This window comes from Physella acuta, unplaced genomic scaffold, assembly GCF_028476545.2.
Source record: "Physella acuta isolate Inbredline_101_S28 unplaced genomic scaffold, ASM2847654v3 ptg000778l, whole genome shotgun sequence".
NCBI lineage: Eukaryota > Metazoa > Mollusca > Gastropoda > Physidae > Physella > Physella acuta.
In genome coordinates, this window is record NW_026732296.1 from 250618 (window position 1) to 262153 (window position 11536).

The 11536-nt window shown below is 41.0% G+C and overlaps 1 protein-coding gene across 1 annotated transcript; it reads left to right on the forward strand.

Moving 5' to 3' along the window:
- Positions 1 to 241: 241 nt before the first annotated feature.
- Positions 242 to 7753, forward strand: LOC131950767 (homeobox protein caupolican-like). Its single transcript, XM_059312953.1, has 4 exons — positions 242 to 321; positions 710 to 866; positions 1819 to 1981; positions 7164 to 7753. The coding sequence occupies exons 1-4, from the start codon at positions 296 to 298 to the stop codon at positions 7751 to 7753; spliced, it is 936 nt and encodes a 311-aa protein (XP_059168936.1). The 5' UTR covers positions 242 to 295.
- The last annotated feature ends 3783 nt before the right edge of the window (positions 7754 to 11536 follow it).

Genomic DNA, 11536 nt, shown 5'->3' on the forward strand with positions numbered 1-11536 from the left:
AATATGGGATATAAAGCTTTGAAACAACATGGGAATCTTTTAAAAATGAAGTTTACAATCAATTTTACCATCGAATTGAAGTTCAAGTTTACAATAAAAGTTTACAATATAATTTTTTTAGTTGATATCGTGTTTTGGAAATGCTTTTTTACTGTGTCAAAAAGTTAAAACACTTTTGTTAGTTTGATTGTGAGTCGTCTGTTTTCTCTGCCAGGGCGCCAATGGGAGCAACATACGAGACGGGAGTGACGCCTGGAGAACTCTGACTCAACCGTCGCTCTACGACACGTCCGCCATGGGGTTTTACTCTTACGGACCAGGGTAAGTAACTCTAAACATAGCATTTTTTGGAGGGTGTAGTTATAAGATTATAAGATAAACCAGATATAGATTATAGTAGTAATACGCGGGTAGGACTGATGAGCGAACTGTATAAATATGCACATTTAAAAAGATTAATTGAACAAGTTCTAGTGTGTAATTTTATTGTGTTGTGTGTTCTAGTGTGTAATTTTATGGTGTTGTGTGTTGTTAACTTTATTGTGTTGTGTGTTGTGGTGTGTAATTTTGTTGTTTCGTATGTTGTGGTGTGTAATTTTTTTGTGTCGTGTTGTGGTGTGTAGTTTTATTGTGTCGTGTGCTGTGGTTGTGTAATTTAGTTGTGTCGTGTGTTGTAGTGTGTAATTTTACTGTGTTGTTTGTGTCGCAGGTACGGTGGCCTTGACCTTAACGCCCGCCGGAAGAACGCGACACGGGAGAGCACCAACACACTGAAGGCGTGGCTCCAGGAGCACATCAAAAACCCGTACCCCACCAAGGGAGAGAAGATCATGTTGGCCATCATCACCAAGATGACCTTGACACAGGTGAGCGGTTCTTCACCTTCCAATAATCTCACCTTTACCTTCTGAGGAATGTTTCTTCTAAGCTGGGCGTGATCTCAACCGTGCATTAATTTTGTAAAATAAAATAAATAAATAAAAACCCAACTTTGTATAAGTCGTATCAGAAAGCCATGCTACACAAAGTACATAAGACACACAGGCTTTTTCTTCATGTTGGTTCATATTTCGTAAGGCTCCTGTAGAGTAATAAGATATTCAGATTATGTATACTATTTAGGCTATTCCGGGAAATTGAATACATTTTCAATCAGTATTAACAACCACAATATAAATAAACAACTTTAATAGTTATTACGGAATGATTTCTAAAAAAAATTAATACATGAAGTTCAAACAACTGAATGTTCAATGACGTCATTAAGGTGTAAATTCATGGTGTGACCATTTTAAACTATCATCACCATAATATTTTCCTGGTCTTGTCCAGTACCATTGGTCAGATGAAGTAGAGTTCATCTGTTTATGCTCGGCACTATGCCATCCATCACGTGAGTCGGGTACCTAATAGAGCTGGATGGGCTCGGAGACGTCCTACATCATCGCTGCCTTTATTCGAACACGAACGTCAGGGTTAACAGTTGTGAGCTCTAGCATCCAACCACGCCGTTCCCAATAGTAAACTAAATAGAACATGTTTAGTAGATTGTGATAGTTTTAAAAGGTTTCCAATCATATTTTAATATTCTTCTGACATTGTTGTGTGAGATCATTTAAACAATTGAAGATTTTAGTATCATGAAGACAAGTTTTTAAAATTCATAATAGGGCTGGTAAGTAGGTCACCAACCAGTTATACGTCTCAATAAAACCTGCATGAGCCATAGAACTGGTTGTTGACCTACTTACCAGCCCTATTGTGTTTGACTGATTAGTTAATTAATTAATTAATTAATCTCTGACCCCGTCACCCCAGGTGTCCACGTGGTTCGCCAACGCCAGAAGGAGGCTGAAGAAGGAGAACAAGATGACCTGGTCACCCCGGAACAGAAGCGAGGATGGTGATGACGATGACGACGACGATAACAATTCTGACTGTGGTGACGACAAGAAGAGCACAAACAACAACAACAACAAAGGTGAGTTACAGCATCCACACCACATACATGCAACACTACATCCACAACACAGATATACACCACAACATCCATAATACAGACATGCACCACAACATCCACAATACAGACGTAAAACACAACATCCACAACACAGATATGCACCACAACATCCACAACACAGACTTACACCACAACATCCACAACACAGACTTACACCACAACATCCACAACACAGACTTACACCACAACATCCACAACACAGACTTACACCACAACATCCACAACACAGACTTACACCACAACATCCACTACACAGACGTAAAACACAACATCCACAACACAGATATGCACCACAACATCCACAACACAGACCTACATCGCTGCATCCACAACACAGACTTACATCACAACATCCACAGCACAGACCTAAAACACAACAGTTGCAACACGGTTCTACAACACAACACAACATCTACATCATACACCTCAACAATCACAACACAGAGCTACACCAAAACATCTACAACATAGACGTAAAACACAACAGTCGCAACATAGACAAACACCACAACATCCACCACACAGACATACTCAACTTCCGAAAAAATAGTCTTAGTAAACATTACGGAAGAAACTAAACGATATATGATTTTGTTTACAAATAAATTAGTTGTCACTTCTAGAAATCTGGTTTTAATCAAGGAAGTTTCTATTCAATCCCCCCCCCCCCCTTTATTTCGACTACCCAACTTGAAATGAAACAATATTGTCCCCCAATGTTGGGTTACTTTAACATGAATTCGTCTAAACGTTAAGTTTTCACACGCATCACGGTACGGCTACTCTTTCTTTAGGACTACAACACATTGTTGCAGGCGCTAACCCAAGCTGCAGAAAATCATAACCGTCTACCCTGTCCTTATTAACTGACCGTGAGCTTGCCCAGGTGTCAACACCAAATTCCTAGTCTAATTTTAGTTTATCTGCATTCCCTTACCACAATCCTCTCCCATTTTCTACAAGTCGAGACTGCATTCTAAGTCTAATTAATTATTTTTGTTAATTTGGATTGCCACCCCACGTGAAGATTTAATCCTTAGTCTATTTTTTTTTATTAAACTACGCCCTCCATTTCTCACACATCCAGACTAAATTCTTAGTCTTATTTTAGTTAACCTGCACCCCCCACCCCCCAACTCACACCACAATCCCTCCCCATTTATCACACGTCGAGATTAAATCCTTAGTCTAATTTTAGCTAATCTACGCCGCCCTCCCCCCGTCAACTTTCACGCCTCCACCAGCCTAAAGTGTGAGCTACCGCCAACATCGCAGCATATGAAAGACATCATTCGGCTTTTTGATGGTCATAATAGCCGCGCAGTGAAAAGCGACCGGCCACCTAATCCGTGTCCTTTTAACCGGAACTCTCCACATCAAAGCCGGAAGTCAGGCATCAAAGCCTCCATCTGGAGGACGAGGCGCAGCGAGTAATGCAAGTAACGAGCCCTCCATCGAGGGGGCTATTCTTATCTGCGGCCCGCGAGTCGGCGACCCGCGCGTTCTTATCTTATCCTTGTCTGAGTTTTCCTACAAGCTCCCCCGGGGGACAAGGCGGAGTTGGGGGGGGGGGGGGTGGGGGGTGTTGGGATTGTTGCTTTTGTCATTTTGTTTCTTCTGATCAACGAACTCCACCATTTACCGGAAGAAGAAAATGAATAAAACAACTATCTCTGACAAGTGAATACTTACTTAGAAAAAAATGGGAACAATTTGTTTAGCCGTACCCTATATTAAAACATCAGTTATTTTAGGTTAATAAGGCTTGAGTAGGTCTACTTGTAAAACACTCTCATGGACATTGAAGAGTAGAAATATCTCAACCTTAGTCAAAGTCATGTTATGAACAGCAATATCATTCAGACTTCAAAATGATGTCAATCTCAGTTTAAAAAACAAAAGAAAAATAAAACAACAACAAACAAACAACAACAACAACAACAACAACAACAACATATAGAAGACACAAACATTAAAGATACTCTTGACATAGCTAAATTTCTTTATAATTTTAATTACATCAAATAGAATTAATCCACAAGTCCCCCCCCCTCCCCCCCCCCCCCCCCCACACACACACTCCCATCCCTATCTGGAATTTAAGATTACTATAATGCCCTCAAACATGGACGAATGTCATGACACCGGAAGTGGTTGAATAGATGGGGGTGGGGCATAATACAAGACACACTCTCACATGATTTCAGGGTCCATTGAACGAACCCTTGCTCCAAAACATTGATACCTCAAAGGATTCTCTCCAAAAATTTTTTCGGCAAGGGACGTGAATCATAAAAGCCCGATTACCGTACTTGATTCGCTTTATCTGCTAGCTCTGACAGTGGGAAGGGAGATAACTCAAAGACGTGGTATTATTATTGTTGTCTTGCTCTGAAGTGGGTGAGGTGTGGTGGTTAGGGAAAACGGTGTTGGCGATGGGGGGGGGGGGGGGGGGGGGGGGGAGGAAAGGGGGGTGTGTTTGATATCTACTAAAAACCCAATTTTTGCTATTGTCATTTAAATCTTGTTATTTCCAAAGTGCTTTAATAGAAAAAAAGGGGCGGGTAACTCTTAATGACATTTTTAAAAAAGTAAATTAAGACAAGATAATACAACTAGTTCTACTACAATAGTATAAAATCAAGACAACGATATGAGTTAGTAGACGTAAAAGGGACGGGCTGGGTGACTATTTTGAATGAAAATGTTATTTTGATGTACACACGGTTCATTGTGTCCGCCCCTCATAGCGAGAAGTTTGGCGAAAAACATTCTAGAGCCGGTCGTCGCTGGTCTTATGGCGCGGGGCATGAATGGAATCTTCGGGATGATTAGCACACAAGCTTGTCTGCTAATTCTAATCTTCCTTTCAAGTGGGCCTGACTCCGACGCGATGCCAGGGAGTCATTGTGCCACGGCGTGTGTGAGTGGAGTCAGACTTTCAAGACGCGGAAGTGAGGGGAGACTCTATGTGACCCCCCCCCCCCCCCCCACCCCCCCCCCCCGTCCTCCTTGCCTCGTGACAGCCGAGAACAACCCGAGCGTGAGTCGAATGTAGGGTGGGGGTGTGTGGGGGTGTGTGGGTGTGTGTGGGGGTGTGTGGGGGTACGGTTGAGCAAAGTTTGCTGTCAGTGTGCAGGCTGATGCAACGTTTGTGTCCAGTCACGTGATCTCCAAAAATGAACGCACGCGCGCGCGCTGTTAACGAATCGTGAAGCGCTGGACGGGAAACGACGTCATTATTCCAGGCGCACGTGGCCTTAACTTTGACGTCACAGTTCTCACCCACCGTCCCCATACCCCCCTCTTTTCATCTTTTCGAACGTGTGTTATCTGAAAGCCTTGAGATATCCATCTGGCTTTCGTTAACGCCGATACCCCCCGGGCTATTGTCGTGCAATTCTCCCACAAAAGCCCCACCACGGAGACCTTATTGCCGACCCGGCTCACGCCTACTGGTGCCATTGCCGGCGAGCGTCCGCACCCGGGTCCAGGGCGTATCGCCGGTACGGGAGCCACGTGATCGCCGCTAAATCTTTACAAAGACCAGGCGCTAAAAATTTCAATGACACGTGATACAGGCGGAAAAAAAGGGCGCCCGGTCATTAAACGTCCATCTTTCACAACACCAATCTTACGGGCTGCTTGGCCCCACGATTATACACACCCGCACAAACACACACAAACACACACGCAATATGTACAGCGAAGCGCGTTTGCGCGGCGGTCCTGGGAATTCCCGAATCACAATCGTGAACACATTTCCTTTGAAAGGGAGAGTGGCCGCAGAATAGGAAAATAGAGGCAAATGTTTTTCTAATGAAAAAATCTGTTGCCGATTCGACATGCGATGTTTTCAAATCAAACTATTTAGCATGTAACATATGGCTCAGAGAAAGCGAGATTATGTAGGCTAATAAGTGCACAATAAAAACTCAGTCAAGTAGCGTTAAGTCATATTTTAAAAAAAAGGATTGTATCGGATTAGCAACACTGAGAGTTTCAAAAATTTAATCCTAATTATTATGCACGGTTCGATCAATAGTGCACTTTTAAAATTCTATTCTATGATATTTTAATTTTTGCATTGAGATCAATTTGTATAGTTTTCCTTTCATACAATTCATAGATGGAGTAGAGTCCATATGTTTCTTGATCTCAGTATTTTAAAGGAGTGGTGTGGTTTGCACTATGCCCTGCCACTTTTACACTCCCTAAATTGTCAGGTACTCATTAGAGCTGGGTGGACTCAGGGACGTTCTTTATTCTCGAGTCTGTACCGAGATCCGAACTCGAGACCTTTGGGTCAACAGTCGAGCACTCTACCACCCAGTAGGATATCTTGATGGATAACTTCGGAAATTTTAATCGTGCTTTAGAAACACACCTGAAAAGGCAGTTATGCCCGTGAGCGTTGTTTCTTCACTTAAAATATTGGTCTCTATATAAATTAGATGATTTGTTTAACTTCCGGGCTCTGGCCAATCCAGAGTTTCTTCCAGGCATCTCTTCGGGGAGGGGGTGGGGGGAAAGAATCTCCGCCCCCCCCCCCCCCCCACGAAGAAACTCTACCGCCTCCCCCGAACGAAATGGAATTTATATAGAAAACATATATTTTTACTAGTGTCCGCCTCCCCCGGAAAATGTTGACCGCCCCCCCCCCCCACCGAGAAAAAAGTCTGGAAGAAACACTGGTCCAATCACTTACCGACGTGGGATAAAGGACTGGGTTAGAGTTTAAAAATCATGGGTTAGGTCAGGATTTGGGTTATAGCTTGGGTTAAAACTAGAGTTAGGTTCAATGTAGGGATAGTGATATTAAGATAAACCTAACCTTGATACGAGACGCCACCGTTTTGACAAATACAGATATACCTATAATTCTATATAAATCTATATAAATCTATATAAATCTATATAAATCTATATAAATCTATATAAATCTATATAAATCTATATAAATCTATATAAATCTATATAAATCTATATAAATCTATATAAATCTATATAAATCTATATAAATCTATATAAATCTATATAAATCTATATAAATCTATATAAATCTATATAAATCTATATAAATCTATATAAATCTATATAAATCTATAGGCCTTATATTCATATCTTTTTTTCTTTCTTCTAGAGCACAAAGATGAGCAGATTGACGTGGTGACCGAGTCCAGTGACCCGTCAAAGTCCGGCGACAAAAGACCGGACATCTCGTCCTCCAAGAACCACGAGAACGAGATCAGCCACTGCCGGCTGTCCCCGGAGCTTCCTCGAGGCCCCGCCTACATCGCCGGTGACCACGCCCACCCGGACATGGACGCGGGCAAGCCGAAGATCTGGTCGGTGACGGACTTCCTGGGGTCAGCCCCCCACAAGGACGCCCTGGGCTTCCCCAAGCTCGACCCTCTCAAGCCGGACCTCACCCAGGGGAGTCTGGACGCCGCCAGGTCCAACTTGATGCTGGGGCGGTCACCCACCGGCCCTAACGGCCTGTCCCCCATCGCCACCTCCGCCCACCACATATCAGCGTACCAGTCGTCGCTGGGGTACACCCCCACCGGGTACCCCTACTCTCTCTCCTCCTACGGGGGTGGCAAGCTGTTGAGGCCGTCCGTTTCTACTGCTGTGTCACGCTTCAGCCCCTTCCCGTCGGTGCGCTCTATCGGAATGGACTCGCCCTACGTCACCAGACGTGACGTCAGCTTGGCAAGGGAAGGGGAGTAACTCCCAAATAATGTAAAAATAAAAAAATAAACAGGAGGATTGCTTGTGAAACAAATAATACTTGGTGTTGTATAATCGTAAGTATCTTCACTTATATTAACACAAAAACGTCAAGAAGTTATAACATTCATAAAAAAAAAACGATGTTCAATCGTTTCGCTGTCGATGAGACGATATAGACATCGCCTACGTATGAAACGGATGAAACACAGACAGACATTGCCGGTGGAGCTAACGGTTAAAAAATGAACAGGTGTTCGAAGGTAAATCTCCCTACTACGTCACTAACATATCAGAGTTATCTTATCCTGTTTAAAAATAAATAAATATTCGGAGATACCTCGCGAGTAACTCATCACTAAGATGATTCACGTAACTTTATTTCTAAGCACCAACCCACCTTATCGGAGCGCGAGCCATAAACAATAAAGCATTGCGGAGGAAGTGTGTGGACGACGATGACGTCATACCTCAGTTTGAATTGAGGTCACCCTGACCTTTGCAGACCTGACCCACAGACCAGTACACGGTTTGGATAAAATAATATCGCCACAGCAGATAAACACAAACTGTAACTCGTATGTGTGGTACTCGACTCTACAAACTGTAACTCGTATGTGTGGTACTCGACTCTACAAACTGTAACGCGTATGTGTGGTACTCGACTCTACAAACTGTAACTCGTATGTGTGGTACTCGACTCTACAAACTGTAACTCGTATGTGTGGTACTCGACTCTACAAACTGTAACTCGTATGTGTGGTACTCGACTCTACAAACTGTAACTCGTATGTGTGGTACTCGACTCTACAAACTGTAACTCGTATGTGTGGTACTCGACTCTACAAACTGGAACTCGTATGTGTGGTACTCGACTCTACAAACTGTAACTCGTATGTGTGGTACTCGACTCTACAAACTGTAACTCGTATGTGTGGTACTCGACTCTACAAACTGTAACTCGTATGTGTGGTACTCGACTCTACAAACTGTAACTCGTATGTGTGGTACTCGACTCTACAAACTGTAACTCGTATGTGTGGTACTCGACTCTACAAACTGTAACTCGTATGTGTGGTACTCGACTCTACAAACTGTAACTCGTATGTGTGGTACTCGACTCTACAAACTGTAACTCGTATGTGTGGTACTCGACTCTACAAACTGTAACTCGTATGTGTGGTACTCGACTCTACAAACTGTAACTCGTATGTGTGGTACTCGACTCTACAAACTGTAACTCGTATGTGTGGTACTCGACTCTACAAACTGTAACTCGTATGTGTGGTACTCGACTCTACAAACTGTAACTCGTATGTGTGGTACTCGACTCTACAAACTGTAACTCGTATGTGTGGTACTCGACTCTACAAACTGTAACTCGTATGTGTGGTACTCGACTCTACAAACTGTAACTCGTATGTGTGGTACTCGACTCTACAAACTGTAACTCGTATGTGTGGTACTCGACTCTACAAACTGTAACTCGTATGTGTGGTACTCGACTCTACAAACTGTAACTCGTATGTGTGGTACTCGACTCTACAAACTGTAACTCGTATGTGTGGTACTCGACTCTACAAACTGTAACGCGTATGTGTGGTACTCGACTCTACAAACTGTAACTCGTATGTGTGGTACTCGACTCTACAAACTGTAACTCGTATGTGTGGTACTCGACTCTACAAACTGTAACTCGTATGTGTGGTACTCGACTCTACAAACTGTAACTCGTATGTGTGGTACTCGACTCTACAAACTGTAACTCGTATGTGTGGTACTCGACTCTACAAACTGTAACTCGTATGTGTGGTACTCGACTCTACAAACTGTAACTCGTATGTGTGGTACTCGACTCTACAAACTGTAACTCATATTTTTGATACCTGACTCCATACGTTATGGAAAACCTATGGCCAAATGAGGTTACAAAAAAAAAGATATTTATTAATTAAAATTGTATATGGTACAGTTTTAATTGTCTTTGTATAAAATAAAAATTAAAATCCCCCAGCTTAATCTATGGATATTTTTCTTAACATTTCGACGACGGCAATTACTCGTTTGTTGCTCAAAGAATGGTCACATGTTTTGTTTGTTTACAATCTAGTCCATGAACTTCAGTTTTATTTCATGTGCTCTTTCCTGGAAGATTTTATTTTCCTTCACGAATGATCAGATTTTATGCTTTTGTATACATATAAGTCCAAAATTATTTTTTTTTGACTGATACTTTGTAATATTTGACTTGCACAGTTGTTTCTTCGTCATTGGTTTTTTGAGAACAGATTTCTACTAGGAAATTTCAAACAACAGGCCAACTAACAGATGCTTAAAACACCTCCCCCCCCCCCCCACCAGCTCTGTTACTGTAGTGTTAACTAAATATATCAATAAGAAGGTAGCATTTGTTGAAGTATTTTTTTTATAAAATATTTTTGTATGATCAATTTTTAAATTTCTAATTTGCATAAAGGTCAGGAATTTTCAATCGAAGTCATTCTTATTTTATTTCTATTGTACTGTTTATAAATCTAATAGTTATGATGTTTTTTTTTTAAACAACAAACAAAAGCGGAAGTTGAAGTAAATTATAAAAAGAAATATTTGTATATATTGTATTTTATAAATTAAAGTATTTGCTTATCTGTTCACAACAAATTATATTTTACTTACAATGTTTTTCCTGAAATGATTGATTTCTGTTTTTTAAAATGGATTAACTATGATCGTTTCTTCGTTCTTCTTTACTATCATAATTAAATATCTCTCACCCCACGTGACAACCCCCACTCACCCCCCCCCCCCCCCCCCCGCCACCGAAACCCCTTATCCCTTAACAAAAATAAAAGAGGTGTTTGGTAAAGGAGAATATAATTGCTATCTCTAGTCCACATCAGTAAAAGTGACCATTCATGATCATTTCAAACCAGTTCTGTTTCTTTGAGACCATTTTTTGTTTGGGTAGTGAAAATGCATTCTGTAAGAAAAATAGTGACATGAATTTTTTTTACACACAAACAGGTTCACGATAATGGCGTAATTTTCGTATACTAATGTAAATACTATGCGACAGAGTACAGCAAAACTGATGACGTCATATGAGCTACTCGTGTAACCATGGCGATAAGAACGCCAAAATATTTTGACTTGTTGTGATTTCGTGTATTTGCAAGCAATAATACCATGTCCATATCAGCGTTTGTGCAAGTTTTTTTTCTTTGTATGTCTGTATATACCAACATTAGGTTAGTGTTTACATATACATTGAAGTCAGTGGCATTTGCTTTTAAATGAGAGAGGCAAGAGAGAAAGCGAGCGTGAGAGAAAGGAGAGAGAGAAATTGAGTATTTGTATGAGAGAGACATTGGGTCGATTTATCAATAAATGTGAACTTAAATTTTTTGTTAACTAATTTTTGTTAGTTGTTACTATGCGAGCAAATATTTGGATCGGTACCCAATTTTTTCATGTATATTTCCCCAAAACGAGGTCGCAAGTCCTAACTCACCTCTCAGAACGAGGCTGCTAATGTCTCATATTATGTGTACATATGTATGTCATGAAGACGATTTAAACTGTTTATTTTTATTGTGATTTCAATGTTTCGTTTCTCAGTTTTAAGTTGCATACTATAATAACACATCATTTAAAAAAAAATTTGGAAGAAAATATCAAAATAAAAAAAATGACGATTATTAATGTGTATGAGTATATTTTATATAGTTTTTTTTAAATTAATTTTTTTTCTTATGGCAGGTAAAGTAGAGTTGACCTGACTTA